This window comes from Armigeres subalbatus, chromosome 3, assembly GCF_024139115.2.
Source record: "Armigeres subalbatus isolate Guangzhou_Male chromosome 3, GZ_Asu_2, whole genome shotgun sequence".
NCBI lineage: Eukaryota > Metazoa > Arthropoda > Insecta > Diptera > Culicidae > Armigeres > Armigeres subalbatus.
The window spans coordinates 282,983,138-283,004,280 of NC_085141.1; the positions used below are offsets into that span (position 1 = coordinate 282,983,138).

At 37.1% G+C, this 21,143-nt stretch overlaps 2 protein-coding genes across 13 annotated transcripts in view; one reads left to right on the forward strand and one right to left on the reverse strand.

The window, feature by feature from the left end:
• The window catches only part of LOC134224678 (adenylate cyclase type 2), a 271,530-nt gene that overhangs the window by 35,212 nt on the left and 215,175 nt on the right, over positions 1 to 21,143 (reverse strand). For all 12 annotated transcript variants that reach the window (XM_062704179.1, XM_062704174.1, XM_062704175.1 and 9 more), the window contains 5 exons: positions 13,399 to 13,867; positions 12,566 to 12,798; positions 12,103 to 12,329; positions 11,787 to 11,988; positions 11,420 to 11,676 (listed from right to left, as the gene is read on the reverse strand). In XM_062704179.1, coding sequence (XP_062560163.1) covers positions 11,420 to 11,676; positions 11,787 to 11,988; positions 12,103 to 12,329; positions 12,566 to 12,798; positions 13,399 to 13,867 — 1,388 coding nt within the window. The remainder of the gene's footprint in view (positions 1 to 11,419; positions 11,677 to 11,786; positions 11,989 to 12,102; positions 12,330 to 12,565; positions 12,799 to 13,398; positions 13,868 to 21,143) is intronic.
• LOC134224679 (telomerase reverse transcriptase-like) lies at positions 4,767 to 5,386 on the forward strand. The gene is made up of 2 exons (XM_062704181.1): positions 4,767 to 5,113; positions 5,184 to 5,386. The coding sequence occupies exons 1-2, from the start codon at positions 4,816 to 4,818 to the stop codon at positions 5,201 to 5,203; spliced, it is 318 nt and encodes a 105-aa protein (XP_062560165.1). The 5' UTR covers positions 4,767 to 4,815; the 3' UTR covers positions 5,204 to 5,386.

Below are 21,143 nucleotides of genomic sequence, written 5' to 3' on the forward strand. Positions count from 1 at the left end.
TTTTTTCGCAAATCGACTTTAAAATTTTTAAACTGATTTTTTTCAGTGTAGGGATCAATTTGGATTGTTTCCGATATTTTCACTAGAAAGTTTGACTGATTTTGCGATGGTCACCCATACAACACTTTTTGTGAGATGCGTCGTTTTTCTATTATATCCATTTGAAAATATTAGCAAAAATTTCAGCTCTTTTCAAAGGATAGTCTAGATTAAATTTGGAAAAACATTTTTGTTTTTTCGGATCATCTGGTGATTTTTCATTTCTCATTTTTCATTTCTTACTTCTTACTTTTCACTCCTCACTTCGCACTTCTCACGTCTCACTTTTCACTTCTCACTGCTCACATCGGCCCATAGGGGAAAGAAATGGCAGAAATGACGCTTAACGTTTAAAAGAACATATGTCACCTTTTTTCATGAATTAATTTGTGTACTGCAATCAAAAGCTATCATATTGGTCTGTTGATCGCAATATTAAAATTCATTCATGAAAATATGTTTCTTAGGTCATTTTGAAAAATAAACGAGAATTTTCAGTGTATACATGAAATCTTAAAATAGGTACTTTTAACTCATTAATGGGTTTCTATGTTTCTTTGTGAAGTTTTTTCTTCCGTGTAAGCTGTGTATTCTATGCTGTCAGTGTGCCGGTTTCGAATAAATTGTGTCTTGGGAGAACATAACCTAGAAAATCGATAGCTTATTTGTTACGAAATAATGATGTGTCATAACTCTTTGAATATTTACTATTTTTTTAGAAGTGCCATCATTATGAAACTCAATAGTGAACAAGACGAAAACATTCCTCATCGAATGCAACTTGTTGTAGCAAAATCGATTCAGGTTTAGTACTAGAAAAATTGGCTAATGTTTCAACGTGCACACACACACACACACACACACACACACGGACAGACAGACATTTGCTCAGTTTGTCGAGCTGAATCGAATGGTATATAATACTATGGGTCTACAAGCGCTCTATAAAAAGTACGTTTTGGGAGTGAAATGAAAGCCTTTCTGGTACAACTTTGTTGTACGAGAAAGGCAAAAAGATCGTCTTAGAATTTCTTAGTGCTATTTCAGAAAGAAATTAATGATAAATATTGGATTTTCTTTGGAAATTCTGATTGGATTTTTGCTTTGGAAATTTGTTTGAGAATTAGGGGAACTATTCCGTTTTCCATCTCACTGAACATATATTCATCTCATCGTGAAACAAAGAAATACGGCACCAATTTCGTCGCTTCTTTTTACTAACATGCGTGCTCACTGCTGAAAAAAATCACAAAAATAATAAACAAACCAAATACCTTTTCTTTGCTTTGTTTTTTGTGAGACCAATATCGGAGCTATGAGATGAAGTCCAGGAGCAGTAACCCTAATTCTGAAATTTCTCCCGGAATTTATTTGCTGATTTGTTTTGGAAATCCTTCAGAAATTCTTTCTACTCAAAGAATTCCCTCCGGAAATTAGAAAACTACGCCATTAATGCCTTTTGTCATTCCTCCAGCGATTTCTCCAGAAAATCATTTGAAGAGACCTTTGTAAATTTATTCTGACATTTCTTCGAATGATTCTTAAAAGAATTTCTGATTTCCAAAAGAATTTTTAAAGGAATATTCGAAAGCCCTAAGGCCCTAATTAAGTTTCCGGAGGAATTTTTAATAAATTTTCTCATGAATTCCTGGGTGAAATTATGAAGATATTCCTAAGAGGAATTTCGAAGAAATTCCAAACATTTTCTTCTAGAGTTTCGGAAGGGATTTCTTAATGAATAACTAGAAGAATTTGATTGAGAAAATCTTGGAATAATTGCTGATATAAATAATTGAAACAATTATTCAATTTCGGCTGGAATTCCTAAGCAATTTCCGAAATAATTCATAAAGAATTCTCCTAAAGAAATTTTGGAAGATTTTCCTGAAACAGTTTCCGTATGTATTCTTAAAAGAGTTTCAGAAAAGGTTTCAGTAGGAATTCCAAACAAATTTCCAATGAAATTTACAAATTTCTAAAAGAATTACCGAAGGAATTTTTAAAAGAATTTCGGAAAAAAATCTTAAAAGAATTTGCAAAGGAATTCTCGAAGGAATCTCTAGAAGCATTTCCGAGGGAATTTCTAAAGGAATTTCCGAATAAATTTCGCAAGGCATTTCCGAAAATAATTTGGACTTTCCAAGGATTTCCTGAAGGATTTTTCCTAAAAAATTCCGAGGTTATTTTTAAAACGATTTTCGCAGGTATTCCTAAACAGGAGTAGGGCCGTTTGGCCGAATATTCTATTAGGCCGAATTGGTCATTTGGCCGAACAAACCATTAGGCCGAATAGGTCATTGGCCGAATAGGACATTTGGCCGAATAGGACATTTGGCCGATTAGGACATTTGGCCGAATAGGACACTTGGCCGAACAGGACGTTTGGTCATAGGACATTTGTGGAGAATAGGTCATTTGGCCGATCAGGAAAGACGTCTAACTACTCATTTCTCATTTTTCACAGTTAGAAGTGTAGAATAAGTAGTGAACAGTGAGACGCCTCACTTATCACTACTTATTCTCCACTCCTCACTGTGAAAAGTGAGTAGTGCGAAGTAAGAAATGAAGCGTCTCACTATTCACATTACGCTTCTCGCTTTTTACAGTGAGCAGTGAGAAATAAAAAGTGAGTAGTGAGACATCTCATTTCTCACTCCTCATTTCTCACTGCTCACTGTAAAAAGCGAGAAGCGCAATGTGAGTAGAGAGACGCCTCATTTCTTACTTCGCACTACTCACTTTTCACAGTGAGAAGTAGGGAATAAGTAGTGAGACGTCTCACATCTCACCTCGCACTACTGACTTTTTACAATGAGAAGTGGGGAATAAGTAGTTAGAAGTGAGACGTTAAACTTTTCACTACTTATTCCACACTTCTGACTGTGAAAAGTGAGCATGTAGTGCAAAGTGAGAAGTCAGGCGTCTCACTACTCACTTCTCACAGTGAGAAGTAAGAAATGAGGAGTGAGAAGTGAGGCGTCTCAATTTTCACTCCTCATTTCTCACTTCTCACTGTAAAAAGTGAAAAGTGAGAAGTAAATAGTGAGACGTCTCACTTTTTACTTCGCAATATTCACTTTTCAGTGAGAAGCGAGAAATTTAGAGTGAAAAAAGAGACATCTCACTTCTCACTCATCACTGTAAGAAGTGACTAGCGCAAAATGAGAAGTGAGACGTCTCACTACTCACTTCTCATATCTCACTTTTTACAGTGAGCAGTGAGAAATGAGAAGTAAGTAGTGAGACGTCTCACTTCTCACTTTTCATTTCTTACTTCTCACTTTTTACAGTGAGCAGTGAGAAATGAGAAGTGTGTAGTGAGACGTCTGTCATGTTCGGCTAAATGTCCTGTTTGGACAAATGTTCTATTTGGCCAAATGTCTTATTTGGTCAAATGTCTTATTTGGTCAAATGTCTTGTTTGGCCAAATGTCCTGTTCGGCTAAATGTCGTATTCGGCCAAATGCCACATTCAACAAAATGTCATATTCGGCCAAATGACCTATTCGGCCTAATGTCCTGTTCAGCTAAATGTCGTATTCGGCCAAATGTCGTATTCGGGCAAATGTCGTATTCGGGCAAATGTCGTATTCGGGCAAATGACCTATTCAGCCAAATGTTTTTACTTGTCCTAAGACGAGTTTATACCATCCCATTGAATTCCACCACTTAATTGTATCTTGACAGATACGTATTTCGACCTCAACAGTAAGGCCGTCTTCAGTGTCTCGTACTTGACTCGATTTGAAGAAAATGATCGCAGCTTACACTATTTATACTATGCGTAGGTATAATAATTTATCTAGGTACTTATCTAGTTACATTTCTTTCGACATATTCCTAAAGAAGGTACAGCGGGCCGAAGAGTGTGAAGCGGACAGGAAGAGGAGACTGCACAAGAAGAAATTGACCATTCTACGAGGGAAATCAACGACGGAAGGTAGAACGACTAACCCCACAGTACAAATGATCGAGGGATTCGTTGTTAACCGTTCGACACAGCAGTTTACGGAGGAACAATTAGCACATCTCAACAAGGGGTTAGGGTATGCGACAACCCAGAAAGCGGACCTAGAGCAGATAATCGTGGATACTGAGACAGCGATTTCACGAAATGTTGATCAACGGGATCAGAATAGTGTGAGAAACATCGTAGCAGACGCCATCAAAGCAGGACAGCATGGGACATCGAACAAAGACGAGAAGAGGATTTTAAAGGAGTTGAAGGAGAAACCAGTTTACTACATGAAGGCGGACAAAGGAAACGCAGTGGTGATAATGGACAAAGAGGACTACGATGAACAGATGACGACAAAAATCAACGGAGGACCATACAGGCATTTGAGAGTGGACCCACTACCCGGACTAATCCGACTTACGGACAAAACGATAAAGGAATGCAAGACGATCATCGGAGAAGCCCGGGTTAAAATGACGAACCCTGTGTTACCAAGGATCAAAGGACTACCAAAGATACATAAGCCAGGTACAGAGATGCGAGAAATAGTTTCATCAGTGGGATCCCCTACTCAAAACTTGGCCAAGTGGTTAGTCAAGGAGTTCCAAAGTATGCCGAAGCCGTTCCCCAGCAGATCAGTTGTAAACACCCAGGAGTTCACCAAGAGGATATTGGAATCAGGAAACATCGGAGGACATCATGGTATCATTCGACGTAGCGGCATTGTTCCCAAGCGTTCCAGTGAAGGATGCTCTGAACCTTTTGGAGGATTGGCTACTAGGACAACAGACGGATACAGCATGGCGAGGAAAGGTAAAAATGTATCTCAAGCTTGCAAGATTATGCATGAATGAGAACTACTTTACATTCCGTGGGAGCTTCTACAAACAAACGAAGGGTGCACCTATGGGAAATCCGTTATCACCGTTTTTGTGCGAATTATTCATGGCAAATTTGGAGGACAACCTAGAGGAACAAGGAGTACTACCCGAGAAATGGTGGAGATACGTGGACGACATTTTCAGCATCATCAACCGGAAAGATCTACCCAGGATTTTGGAAGCGATAAACAACGTGCATAAAGACATCAAATTCACCCACGAGGAGGAAAAGGAAGGTAAATTACCTTTCTTGGATCTACTGGTTATCAAGGGAACAAATGCAACATTAGACTTCGAAATCTACAGGAAGCCCACCAACACCATGAGAGTCATCCCATACACATCAAATCATTCGTATCAGCATAAAATGGCAGCTTTTCATCACATGATCCACAGGATGCAGACGATTCCCCTGAGCGAAGAAGGAAAAACGAAGGAGCTACAACACATCTTGGAAACAGCGAGGATCAACGGATACAAGGAAAGAACAATACAAGCAATCATCAACAAAAAGCAGAGGAACCTACGGAAAACGAACTGACAACACTGACACCGATCGATGAACCGCTGAAGAGAGTATCGGTCCCCTATGACCGACACATCACCCACCAGCTACGCCATCGACTGAGGAAATTCGGCATCGATTTAGTATTCTCCAGCAGAAGCAATCAACTGAAGACAATTTTGGGCTCTACAAAGGATAGAGTAGAAATGTTAAATAAGGCCGGGGTTTATCAAATTAATTGTTCACAGTGTGATAAAGTATATGTAGGTCAAACAAAAAGATCGTTAGATGTAAGGTTCAAAGAACATATTGCAGAAGTAAGTAAGGCTAAGAGGGAAACTGATAAGGGATTGAATTATGAGTTTAGGTCTAAGGTAGCTGAACATGTATATCAAGAAAATCATTCAATTACGACGTCAAACATTAAAATTTTAAGAAATGTCTCTTCTCCGTGGAAACTTGATGTTGCTGAGAGCTTGGAAATCTACCGACAGGTACAAACGCGGTTGTTGAATAAAGATCAAGGAAATGGTAGCTCCTGGGTCTTCAAATTTATACCTAAGCATTAAGCGCAACAAGCGAGTAGAAGTAAGCACCGTACGAAATGTAACTAGATAAGTACCTAGATAAATTATTATACCTACGCATAGTATAAATAGTGTAAGCTGCGATCATTTTCTTCAAGTCGAGTCAAGTACGAGACACTGAAGACAGCCTTACTGTTGAGGTCGAAATACGTATCTGTCAAGATACAATTAAGTGGTGGAATTCAATGGGATGGTATAAACTCGTCTTAGGACAAGTGAAGACATTCCACTAAAAAGCTCAAAATAATTTTCTTATCAAATGTTTTTGTCGGCCAAATGACTTTCGGCCAGATGGGTTTCGGCTTAATGGTTTGTTTGGCCTAGTGGCATTCGGCCGAATGAGTTTCGGCCAAACAACCCTTCACCTCTTAAAACAATTTCCGTAGGCATTCCTAATAGAATTCCCGAAGGGTCTTCCATAGGTATTTCCGAAGAATTTTCCAAAGGAATTATTCGAAAAGGAAATTTCTTGGGATTTCTTCAGAAATTCCCCCGGAAATTGCATCGGAAATAAATCCAGTATTTTCTTAGGATATTCCTCATAACATTCCTTCTAAAATTAAAAAAAAGGAATTATAAGAAAATTTCGAATGATCGAGATTTTTTTCAGTACCTGCAACACCTTCGAAAATTATTTCAGTATTGCTTTTTATGATTCCTTTGGGAATTTCTTTGGAATAAATATTAAGAACTTTGACAGAAATTCGCAAGAAATTCTTTCGAAACTTCCCTCAGGGATTTCTTTAGAACTTTCTCCATGATTTCTTTTGGGAATTGTTTTAGGTATTCCTTCAGTTATTATCTTACGGAGTTATTTGGCAATTCCTACAGAAATTCCTTTAGAAATTTCTTCCTCCGAAGCGTACATTTGAAATTCCTTCGTAATTTCCTTTGCGTATTCTTCCGGAAATCTTTTCAGAAAAATATTTAGAATTTCTTTCAAGAATCCTTCGTAAATTTCATTTGGAATATATTTTAGAAGGAATCTTACATTGGAATTTCGGGGGAAATTTACAATGGCCTTTCGGGAGGTTTTACGAAAGAATCCCTGGAGGAATATCCAAATGAACTACAGGAGGATATTGTTTGGAACAAGAATTTCTAAACGAATTTCTGAAGGAATTTCCAAAGGAATTATTTAAAGAATCCTCGGAAGCATTTCCAGTGGAATTTCCAAACAAATTCCTAATGCAGTCTTTATATATGTTTTTAGATTTCTTCAAGAATTGTTTCTGGAACATCTGAAGGAACTCTTTCGGAAATTCTGCCAGGAGTTTCTCCGGGAATTCCTTCGAAAATTCGTACACAGGTACCAAAAAACCCTGTTTTGGATCTGAAATTAAGACTTCCCAAAATAACTAAAATCGGTATTTTAGTCAATACATCATCATCTTCTTCTTCTTCTTATTGGTATTACATCCCCCACTGGAACATTGCCGCCTCGCAGCAGTTATAAACCGCGAGGTTTCTAAGCCAAGTTACAATTTTTGCATTTGTATATCATGAGGCTAACACGATGATACTTATATGCCCAGGGAAGTCGAGACAATTTCCAAACCGAAAATTGCCTAGACCGGCATCGGGAATCGAACCCAGTCATCCTCAGCATGGCCTTGCTTTATAGCCGCGCATCTTATCGCTAGGCTAAGGAGGGCGGATATTTTAGAGAATTCCTTAGGAATTTGATTCAGGAGTTGCTTCGAAAATTTCTTCAGTAATTATTCTTGTCGTATTTCATGAATTCATTCAAAAGTTCGTTCGGAAAATCTTCCCCCAGAAATTCTTTCAGGTATACCTTCGAAAATTCCTTCAGGAATTCCATCGTGAATTTCTTCTCTCTCCTGAAGGAATTTCTTCAAAAATACTTCGCAAATAAATCTAGAAATATGTACCTGCAAAAATTCCTTGAAGAATTCTTTTAAAAATTCCTTTACGATTTTGTCTAATAATTATGTTAAGAATCCTTTCCGGAGGGGGGGGGGGCGTAGCGTAGTTGGCTACACGTTCGCCTTTCAAGCGAATTGTCATGGGTTCGATTCCCAGCCCCTCCACCAAAAGCCGCGTCAGTCGCCGGATGCGCAGTAGAGTGATTCAAATGTTGACTTTTTCGCTCCACTATCCTTAAACGATTGTTTATGCTATTTTAATAGTCCTCCCAAATTTTTAGCTGATTTGGATGTAATTTGGTTGTGCACGTGCCGTTTGAAGGTTATATGAAAATTACTATGAGAATTGCCACTTATGTAAAGGATCGTTTCGTGAAGCAGCCCAGAATCTATTTAAATATATTTAACGCATAGCCATCATAGAATAGATCCTAAGCTGAAAGTCAGTTGTTGTTGCGAAGCAATCTGATTTTTGTGAGCAAAATTATAAAGAAAACAGAAATGCTCATTATTGTTATTGATGTTATTCTTTTACGTGTTAAATTGAATTTCTCACAATTCAGTTTTTCCCTAATAACTTTTGTTGCCAGCATCAAATCGTTTAGCAACAACGACGATAATTTCCCTTGTTAAATTTTCTATGTTGCTAACGTATTCATACATTTTTAGAGCTTAATGGGCAATGATGGGGAACGGTTTTTCACAAAAGTTACTGTTTTCATAGTAATTTTCATACAAGCTTCAAACTGCTTGTGCTCAATCAAATTACATCCAAATTAGTTAAAAATTTAGGATGATTATTAAAATGGCAAATGCCATCGTTTAAGCATAGAGGAGCAAAAAAGTCAAAATTTGAATCACTCTAATGCGCAGCCTATGCGGTGGCGTATTGGGATGCACGCCTCACCGTCACGGCTGCCTGATGACGACTGACAACTTGTTCTTCTCGGAGGCATTCCTCCAACGTTACCCGGATAAATGGCAACCGGACAATGCAACGATCATTGGATACACGACATGGACAAAACGAACACAACAAAACGACTCACGACGAGATGGACCAGCAACGAACAACAATGAATAATGGAAAAAATCTAAAAATAGATTCTGTGTGGATTCTGGCTGCAGAATACCACAGTAGATCTCGGCACAGTAGCGGTTAAGTAACACAGAGTGCCTATAAAGGAATAAAAAAAAATCCTTTCCGGAATTTCCTTCAGGAATATACTTTCAGAAATTCTTTCAGGTATTCCATCGGAAATTCCATACCATCGGCTCCCGTAATTCCGCTGGGATTTGTTTCAGGAATTTCCAAACGAAATCATAAAGGAATTTCCGAAGAAACTCCTGAAGGAATTTTCGAAATTCTTGAATTTCTCTGCCAAATCCTCTAAGAATTTCTGTGGAATTTCCTCGAGGGATTCTTTCGGCAAATTCTCAGAAAATTACTTTAGAGATAGATTCAGATATTTTTTTTGGAAATGCGTCAAGATATTCCTTCAAAAATTCCTTTAGAAAAACCTTTAAAAATCCTTAAGGAAAAGCGTTGTGACACTCAAATTTCTGTGTGATTTTGTCATAAAAATCATCAACCATGGGATTTGTAGTGGTGGAAACTTCCAATGGTCCAATGCACCGAATGAACACAATGACGTTTGAGACGAGCGCTGTTTACTAAAAATGAACACTTGGATGAACTCGATGAATGAAAAAGTATTCATTCTAAGTAAACAGCGCACCGCTCAAACGTCAATGATGAACTCGGTGCATTGGACCATACCAATTCAGTAAGCATACACGTGGGATTCATTTTTTGTTAACATCCGACAACAGTAAACATTGCACGTATTCGGAAGAATTCAGCCCAATTTAGACGCAGTATTAATCAATACGGTCTAAGCATGGGATTAACTGATGGAATTTGTCAGAAAAGCATCAGTTTTTAGGTTTAGGTTTAGGTGAATATTTATGAATTATGTTTTCACGATGCTGGCTGTTTATGTTTACATCTTAAACTGTTGTTGCCAGCTGCTCAAACACACCAATAACAAGATCATTTCTTGCTCCGATTTTTCAGTTTTTACAATGCACTTCAAAACAGATTCAATAAGATATTATTACTGCATCAATACATAATGCGTTAGGAAAAGATTGATTAATTTTATCGATATTTTACATGTTTCCGCTATGATTCCACAATAGTTCATATCGACATCACTGTCTGTTGCTGATCAATGATTGCTTGCATACGACGCTACCGACGACGTGCAGAGTGTTGAAACCGGCGACGTCGTTGGCATGGTGCGTTACTGGGTGGAATTTTTTCACTTTTTTCACTTGCTTATATATCTTCCCTAAATTAGCGCTATGTGGTGATATCATCATACCGCCGCGTAGATTGAACTTCGAACTAAGTCCAGATTTACTTTTTTAGTGAGAAGATGGTCAGGTATGTAGTCAGTATATGAATTAAAATTATCGGTGCATATCCGAGTGGGTGGGGTGGGTGATTGTTTGACTGTGTTGGTAAGCCGCAAGGCAGCCATTCTGAATGACATGTCATGAAGCCTTAAGGAATACTTGCGTCTTGAGAATTTCTTTACAAATTCCTTCCAAATTTTTGTTGGGAAACTTCCTTCGGGAATTCCTTAACAAATTATTTGAAGAATTTCTTCGGATTTTTTTAGAAATTCGATCGGAAATTATTTGAAAATTTGGTCGGAATTCCCACGCGAATTTTTTTGAAAATACCTACGGATATTGCTTCAGTAAAATCATATGAAAATCCCTTAGGAGAATTCCTTAGGAAATTTTTCTATGATTTCTTTTGGAAATGGCTTTAAGAATTTCTGTAGAAATTGGTCTAGGAATTCTTTCGAACCTTTTTTAAGACTTGGCTTCAGCAATTATTCAAGGAATTTCTCAAATAAATTACTCCAGTATATTATCGTAAGCCTCCAGTATATTATTATTATTATTGGAGTTCTTACGAAATTTCTTCAGAACTCCATCCAGGAATTTTAGTTTTTTTCAAATTTCTTCGGACAAATTTAATGTCGTAAATGCCTTCAGGAATTTCCGATGGTATCCCAAGGAACAACCGAAATAATTTTTGAATTTGATGTTTTTGGATAAACATTCCAAAGAATTTTATAGACGATAAAATGCAATAAAAATTTCATAATGTTTGAAAATGCCTGACATTTTTTTAATTAATTTACCGCTTATCTGATTACGCCCCCAATTGTAGTTCTTACTACTGACGCCAAATTATCAACGAACCAATTACGCCAAAAATGATGGTGGCCTACCATTACCGAAGCTCTGGCGCCGCCAGTGTTTTCTTGCGGAAACATATTTTTTATTTTTCGAAGCTGCCTGTGACGTTTTATTGGGGAGGTGGATTTTTGACGAGTGTCAGTAAAGGGATTTCTGGCGTATTACATAAAGCCCAGTTGGTTGATAATTTAATAAGCAAGTGTGATATCAATTACAAAGTATTGTGGGATGATCAAAGAAACTAAAGCGCCCGAGACATGCAATATGTTCAACAGCGTTACTCACGAATTGTAGAGTATCTGGTAGGTTTCGAAGAGTGAGCTCTGCCAAAGCAGCGAGCACTGAACACCAACGAAGAGCAACATCAGCAGCAGTTTGATGATGAAACCCGACTTGAGGAAGGCCGATACGGCTGCCAGGCTGATGGCACACATATATAAATATACCGGAGCCAGGGGTGCGAACTGCACATCGTACGTGACCGTTTCGGTGCCGTTGTTAACCAGGAGAACGTTTGCTATCACTAGGTCGTCGAAATTTATCTGGAAGTTTACAATGGAAATTTGAAATATTAGATTGGTTATTAGATTTTGATTTTTTCATTAGTTTTATTTAGTACCGTTTTGTAAATCACCCAGTACAGGATACTTACCACACTAAATATGGCACATGCAGCTATCAGAGCCGTAGAAATAATAAATATTGCTATCCGGAGAGAACGATTGGCTGCTATCACCTGACCGGGACCGTTGCTATCCGTCGATGATAGATCCGACATCTGATGATTACTTAAATATAAAAATAGACCTAACGTTACGGTAGTCGCACTTAGTGAGCCAATCACGACTACATTGCTGGGGATGAGACAAAAAGAAATAAATTATGGAAGATTAAAGATTTTCCAGAAAATATGAGGGAGTCTCAGATTAGAAAGTGCTATCATTGCTAGGTTTTACAAAGCAGCTTACCTTTTAAATACTACTATTTGTATCAGTCCGATAGATAAAAACAAAATAAACGTACAGATGAGATCGTACCGGAAGCTGCTGTCGGGTTGCGTGCGATACATAGCTTCCCGGGAATCGTTCCGGTACCACATTGTTACCGGTTGTAGCTCCTTCGGTGGGCCCCAGCATTTGCACTCGCCGCAATGACCATCCACCGGCAGCAAATTAGACTCAATCATGGCAATGCTCTGTGGAAAGATGGATGTTCTCAAACTCAAATACGAATGATATTGACGTTGATGGTGGATGGTTGATTATAATTTTACTTGATGATATGGATTTATATTAAATCAAACATGTTCATGTATCCCAGGCGTAAATGATTGCATAATCAATCCATTACTAAAGCCTCAATCAAATGCTTACAAGTGACAGGCTTTGAATTAGTTCCACAATTACAACATATTGGAAGCACCCCGCTTACCGCCAGGCCGATGTTTTTCGCCATCTTGGAGTCCGTAATGTTGGCGAACGGTTTGTCCGCACCCCAGCATTCAACGTACTTTGTCATTTTGGACGACGGTCGGTTGCGCATCAGTGGGCCCGGGGTGGCCACCATCGGCGACCGTAGGCTGTCGATATTGTTAATCGACATTTTCCGCATGTCGCCGAAAATAGAACTGGACGATTTCCGCCGTTCAGCAAACGCCATCAAACCTTCGGAAAGATCGGAAAAAAAGAGGGAAGGAAAATAATGGAATAAGGTAATTACGGCTTACGAGACGGACAACCGGGTTGTTGAGAATCATATTATTCGTTGAAAAAGGACTTTGATAAGACAACTGTCATAATAATTAGAGCAATTTCATAGATTCGGCAAGGAAACCATCTGTGTCGCACTAATACCTACTTTTTTATATGATTTACATACATATTTCGAAAGAATAAAGGTGTAGAATGCTTGCATTCAAGAGTTTGTAACAGACTTGCGTGGAGGATTTTTACGTAAATTATAGATCTAAAATTATTGAAAGACAATAGCAAAATATAATATGTAAAACTTGCAATTCCTTTTAGAGTCGATAGATCCGCGAAGAATTCATTTCTAACATTAATCAACAATAACTCTGTTTTATTCTGTGCTTGACTCAATTTTCGTTGTTTTACTCGAGACAAACTACAGATACGATCACTATTATTGGATTACAACGAAATTGGCTCTCATCATTTCTTATATTCAAACCGTGTGCGGATCTCACGTAGCAGAAAACAATTGTATAAGTGCTTCAATCTATATTTCAATCAACCTTCCCTTACCTTGCACGGAGAGCTTCCGGCTCCCGACACGCTCCGGTAGGTGTCCATTGGTGGTAATGGGCTCGACCGGCAACGTGAGGCAGGACTTTTTACAGTGGTCCTGGTCGCCGTCGTCGCCGTTTTCAGTCATTTCCTCGTTGATTGTGGTGGTGGTGATGGTGATGCTGGTTTGCTTGATGAGGGGCAACGGTGACGGCGGCGCTGGCAACGGAACGGAAGACTGCCGGGGAAGTAGTCGCTCCTGCTCCTCTGGAATGACGCTGGATGCGATGGACGTGTGTGACCGGCGCAAATCCTCCGGTGTTTTGGGAGTCCGTGGCGTTTTGGGTGTCTTCGGTGGTTCGCCAAGCGAGGTTGAATCGACCAGATCCGGTTCGGTTATCTGTATGGTGGCGGTTGTAGCCGTGGGCGAGGGTGTGTGCATGTTTGATGAAGGTGATCGTTTCGGTGGGTCGTTGGCAGAGGGTTTCTGCGTTGGAGTTTTCGTGTAAGAGAAGAAATTAAGGTTGAGATTAATTGGATACCCTTTGATGGAATCATGTGGAGCGCCATAAATAAGAGTATACCATCTTGACCACTAACACGCCTTAGGAAACAAATGATTAGAAGAATTATAAAAGTTTAGCCTTCATTAGCCGATCTAATCATAAAAATTCAACTTGACGATCAATCTTTGAAGTCTACATAACAACATATTTTTTCATAATTTTACTCATCTAGCACTATTGGCTTATCGCGTAATAAATTTATTTCATCCCAAAAAATACACACCAAGCTTTAGTTCTTTTTCCTAGTAAATGTGCTCACTGTTGTAAAATTAAGAAATAAATCGTTTTTGTTTCTTTTCTTCGATATGATGAAAATGGGATGAAAAAACGGAACAGTATTCTCTAAATGTCAGAAAACTCTAATTGTTAACAAACGTTGTTATATATTCCGTTGCTACTAAAACGAACAACTCAATCGACAAGAAAAGTCATTGGGCGTTCGAAATCCACTTGGGAAGTAGGGGGAAAATAACAAAGAAAGTTAAGTAAATTCCCGGAAGCGGTGCAGATTCACGAGCGAAGCTCTCAAATCCACCATGCTTCCATTTACATAATTTTTATTGCGGGCTTTCACCTCATGGCGAATCTAACTGTGCTGCAAGGATGTTGGACGGCGAATGAGTGAATTTTAATTAAAATCTTTGGTTTATTGCTTCAGGGTAAATACTTGGCAAATAATTACTCGTTTTGGGATCAAATTATATCCGGTTGTCTGAAAATTGATAATTTGATAATATGTATATTGCTAGCTATTAAAAGCTTGACAAAGTTAAAATGCGTGTACATCCTGCGAAATTGAGATGAATTTTCATTCACAACATGGATAACAATAACGGAAAAACAGTTTTACCTTAAATTCTTTATAATTGTATGAATTATATTTTGCATAAATAAATACCGTCAAAAACTTACATAACCCATATGACTGGTATGTAGACTGGCGGAAGAATTTCGAAAAACAAATCATGTGTCATATTTACTTTTTCTTATTTGCCAACGCCAAACGCATCGTATGAAGATGAACATTTACCGTCAGGTTCTGATTTGCCGGACATTTTATATTAAAGTTGGTAAATCTCATTGCCAAAAACGGTAAATTTCTTTTAGTCTTTCGTTTATTTTGAAGGCTCAATTGCCGTGAAGCGTCACGGAGCCGAAACCAAGTTTAACAATTCATTTCTTAAATCTTATACATAATGTTAGTTTTGGGGAACCGCGGTTTAGTCGAGGTTAGGGAATACAATAATAAAGTAGGAAAGGAAGGAAATTTAGGGTGCTTAGGTAATTAGGTTGCTGATGTTCACATAGTTGACATTCTTGGCGATGTTCCACATCTGTTACGGGACAAACGTTTTTTTGGGAGACAACAATGAGAGGAAGACATACGAAAGGGGTTAACGGCAGCAGGAACTTAAAAAGTAATACAATTAATTGCATATTATTCGGCACCTTGGCCGTACGAATTTTTTTCTTGTTAAATATCTTGGCTGTGCATATACATAGCACATAGAAATGGACCAATTGATATGAAATTTGTGAAAAAAATCTGGTGAGGGCTATCCAAGTTAGTTTTTTTTAATACATTTTCGAAACGGCTTGTGTAATTTTGTAGGCAGGAATTCGGACGTTGATTCGTCGAGTATGATGGCGTGTTGGTTTGCGTTGGTGTGATGTCCGATTCGACGGATTTACTTTTGAATCTTAGGTTGCAGGATCATATGTGTCCGATTTAACATCTGATCTAATTTAACTAAACAACATCTGATTTAACTTTAATTGTACTAACCTGTGAACGACTGTCTTCAATAATTAAATTTCATCTACAAACATAGCTTTAAATGAAATTCTGATTAGCGCATTGTAAATTCTTTCACTTGGTTGTACATGGAGCCACGGTTCCTTTTACTCAAATCCGCCCTTGCGTGGAAATACGGTGAGTACTTTACCTTTACTCCCGTGTTGAACATTCACCCACTATGAGGTTTCACCAATTTGTATTTTTGTTATTTTCACTCACTCGGACTATGGTTAAAACAACTCAAATTTGCCTTCTTCCATAGAACACACCTTGCATACTGTCTCCTTCCAGGGCAAACGTGATCAAAATTATTTTGGCGTGTAGAGAAGCATTTTAGATCTATACGTTCTTTATCAAAGTGATTCGAATAAATATTCTTGATTTTTTGGATGTATCTATTTTGTTATCAATCCACCTGAAAGTGAGAAATGATGCTCTTAAAATTGTGTTATAATTTGGATCATTCAAAGTTATCGCATTAGGTAATTACATTTTAGCTATGAAGTGTCTTATTTCACAGCCAATAATATTTATGCAAAAATGCAAATATTAAATTGTCATTTTATGATATGGCATTTCAATATATTTTCATCCTGACAGGATAAATTTATTGATCAAAATTGGATGATGATTTGAATTAGAAACATATATGGGAAGAAGGTTTTTTTTTAATTTATTTTTGCTCTTTTTTGTTTCAAATAGCAAGCAAAGGCGCTTACAGTTAGGCTAATTAGCTAGCTAGGGCAAGACTAATACCTTCGCCCCATCCGAGGAAAATCATCAGCCAGGATAACAGAGTGATATAAACTTGGATATAAATTTCTTAGCAAAGTCACTTACAACGTCTTTTCACCAATTTTCTATCATTTGCTTATTATGATACTCCTAAACCACATACCCTACCAATCATCCAACTTCTTGACATCTATAAGGCCGTCGGTGAGTCACTAGTCTCTCGTTAAGTAGATGTTATATCATCATTTCCTTCCTTTCCTAGTAACGGAAAAGATGGGTGTGGCCGTGTTTCATCGTTTGGACCTCCAATTGGATTTCCATTAAATCCCAAATGGAAACTTGACATATTGACATGCAATCTACGAAATACTCCGTTACAACGCAACGCAATGCTAATATACTCACAATTATTATATCTGGATATCATCACTCTACTTTTCTTGCAAAATGTTGGAATTCTATACCCTTTTTTCAATAGCATGTGATTTTTGGAAATGGCTGATTTCGATGCGAATGTTTCCACCAAAGCCTCGGAACAGACTCAAGGAAGGTCAATATCACCGGAATCATAGAAGTAGAGGTGTGAATCAGTCCGGAAATCGTGAGTGGTGGCGTTTGTTGTGATTCTTCTCGGCGTGGCAATAATTTTATTGCATTTAATTCCCGGAAAATTTTCATGATTTATTCAGGTTTTTTTTTTCTGAAATTAAACGAATTATAAAACGACCATATCATCGTGGAAAAAATTTGAAATTACCTCGGGAAATTCGTTAATAATACCTTAGCATATTTATTTAGGATTTCATCGGATTTTTTTTAGAATTTCTTTGGACATTCTTCGGAATATCTTCGAAAAATTCTTAGAAACATGATTAAAAAGTTCTTAGATATTTTCAATTTTTCGGGACTTCTTTCGAAAATTCTACAGAACTTCTTAAGAAATTTCTTAGAAAATTCTTCAGAAAACTCTTTGGAATTTCATCGGAAAATTCTTTAGAAAGTTCATAAAAATGTCCTTGAATAATTATTAAAAAATTTCCCAGGATTTTTTTCGAATTTTCTTTGAAAATTCTTCGGAAGTTTCTCAGTAAATTCTCAGAGATTTCCTTGAAAAAAAAAATCATCAGAACGGATATTTCTTTAAAAATACTTTTGATTTTCCTGAAAAAATATTTGGGGTTTTTGCACGTTTTTTTTTGAGTTTCTGTGGTTTTTTATGGGCAATTTTTAATCCAGCGTTGTAGTAATGCACTTTTGAGTAAAATAGGCCGATGAAAAATGTCGGCGGCGGCGTAATGCCAAGAACTGCCGGAACTTTGCCAGTGACTATTGGCCAGTGGCAATTGGTTTAACATCTTTTTTAAGTACCCATTTCAGGGTTGGTAGGGATCAATGTCGCTCAAAATAGTGACTTCAGTGACCAACGCTTGTGAAAAAAGGGACCAAATAGTGACTTTCAGCTGCAGAAAAAGTTACCTAATAGTGACTTAAAATTTTATGCAGTAACAAAATATATGAAGTTAATAAGGCCGATAGAAATAGTTTTCAAAAATTATGTCTCCCTCTAATATCCTTTGGCCGAAAATTTCAAATTGAAGGAGCAATAAATTCCACAAAAATTATGAATTGCCAAAACATTATTCAACAAAACCGATGAAAAGAAAATTGTGTGCTTATTTAGTCAACAGTAATGACGGTAATGACGTCTTTACTCTTTCTAGTCGAGTCAAGTATGATACACTGATCAAAGTTTACAATTCAACAATTTAATTGGAATAGTTCGTCTTATGACAATTGTGATTTAAGGGAAATCTGATGAGTTTGTTTTATTATTTTTTTTAAATATTTGTTTTTGTATTTTCCGCTCGAGAGTTGTGAAAAACACAACTTTGAGGCAAGTCATACAGAATAAAGTGCAATAATATTTAATATGGGTGTGAAAATGGCACATTTTATGAGAGAAATTCATTTAAATAATTTATTTGACATATATTTAATTTGGCTCATAAAGTTTATAAATTTGAAACCCAAGAACCATTTCGAAACCAAAAAAAAAAGTTTAGTATTTCAAAAGCTTAAACAAGAAATTCGATATACGAGATGGGCGAGATGGTTAATAAAGACAATTATAAAAGATCGAGCTCCCAACCGGTGAATCAAACTCAAAATATTAAAAATCTCGCTTAACTTTTCATAAGAATCTAAGTAATTTTCGTGAATTACTTTGAATATTACAATCAATATGAAAAGTTTTAATTGCACTACTCAAATTAATTCACGAAAAACATGTTACTTAGGTCCTTTTGAAAATAAGAAAATTATTTTGAGCTTTTTAGTGGAATGTCTTCACTTGTCATAAGACGAGATTATACAATCCCATTGAATTCCACCACTTAATTGTATCTTGACAGATACGTATTTCGACCTCAACAGTAAGGCCGTCTTCAGTGTCTTGTACTTGACTCGACTTAGTCGACCCTTCAACTAATTGCTGCTGTAAATCCAATAACAACTCCGATATTCGTATCGATTTTGGAGTCACTGTGACGTTGCGAACAGCTTTTGGGCCAAAAAGTACTAAGTGGTCATTTTTTCTAAATCCGTCATTTCATATCTGTCACGAATAAAGCATTTTCTGACGAATAAAACAAAATCAATTTTTTTTTTACATTTTTTTATTTCGCGTAGATGCTCTTAATGAAACCTAGTCAGTAGTTTTAAAATAGTTGAAAATAGTGACTTTTTCCAAGAAAAAGTGACTCTAGCAACTTGAGGTCGAAAAAAGAGACTTTAGTGACTGACCCGAAAAAGTGACAAAGTCACTAAGCAACGACATGCGACCAGGCCTGCCATTTTAGCATAAGGCAATTGTTTCCAGCTCCATGTCTCTGCTCTGAGTAACATGATCAACCCATGTCAAAAAAATTGAAGAACTAATTTCGGCTGTTCTTCTTGTCAACTCACGCATGCTTATTGCTTACTGCTGAAAAATCACAAAAATAACAATCAAATTAAACTGCTTTTAATTTTGTTAGTTGTTTACAGAGTGAATATGGGGCTAAAAGCAGAAGAATGATAACAAACTGCAAGGAAAACTTGATTCTGTTTTTACACGATGTACGTTTTCTCAATTTTGCACTCTTCCAGTTTTGACAATGATAATGATTTCCATTTTATACAATAGCTCTATATAACTAAAATTAGTTGAATGTTATTATCATTTGCATAATATAAATATTGACAGAGATAACTTATCGTGGGGAAATATATACAATTTATGTGAAAGAGAATCATTTTCTTATTATTACACATACATTATCATTATGTAAAACGAAAAATAAACTTAAAAAATCGTTAGATTTACATTTTAGTTGAATTCAGTCAAACTGGATTCAAAATTGATGTTGATCAAAATTCCTTCAAGAACCGTCAGCTTTTGGAACAGGTGCACGGAAATTGGCTACTTCACGGTATGCGTATTTACAGAGGATTCTTTCGACGGATCGTCAGGTTTATTAATGGTGAAAGAAGGGTAAGAATTTGCCCTTTTTTGGCGGTTTGTCGAAGTCAGTACCAGCATACGCATGAACGAGGGAAGGATAAATCTCGACGATGCTGTGCCATATACCTACTAAGGAATGCGGAGTGCTCAATCCGTAGTAAAATTGGCCTACCTTTATGCCTATGGGCTTCATGATGGTGGATTTGATGTGGGAATAAATAAAAGCTGGTACGGTGAGAAAAGGAATGCTATCATATAAACAAGCTGTGTATTCATCGATGTTTTCATTGCTTGTTTCTGCTAGACATAATCCAGAAAGTGTGGATTTTTTCATAAGAGTAGCTTTCGTGGAAAACGTGTGTACAAAAGCAAGAGTTTTCGGGTTATGGATTAGCTAAATTGTTTTGAATCGTCTCAATGCACGCCTTTTTATTCTAATTGCAGGTTGCTGTAAAACTACCGAAAGTTATATAGGGGGAGATCCCCCAGTGCCGGACACATAAGCCATTTAACGAAAAACTCTCTAATTATCCGGGTTATGTTTATTTGTACACCATATACACAAAATATGATCATTAATGATTCATACAAACTATATTTGATCATTTGAACACGTTTTTGGACGATGTATTTTGATGATGAATTTTGGTAAAAATTTTCACCGTTCAGAAAAGTGTCCCCGAGTACCGGACACTATTGCATCATGTTCAAATATGTCCAAGTTCCTATTACATGAGTAAAGACATCATTCAGATTAGAATAGTAATATTCTTCACTTGCTTCAAGATGTACACTGAGAAAAATGAACGTATGATTTTCAATCAATGAAAATTTGCCAAAAGAAATCGGTATGAATTTCAATATGTTGCCTTATGAATGATGATTTACATTAAAAAAATTGAAGTGCGGCAGACTGGATTCGAACTATCGGCGTTGGGGTCGATGAGCACATGCGCGTTTTAACACATCAACTGGCGCATCTAACCCCGCATGGTTTCAAAATCATTTTGTGTGGGTACTTTTTAAAATTCAAATTTCTGTACAATAAAATGCTAAATTAGATGTCATCGGTAATCAGTAGCAGATAGGCTGTTCATCAGTAGGCGCTGGTGAAAACTAGCTGAACCGGTGGTTTTCATTGATGTAAACGGCATTTTTCTTA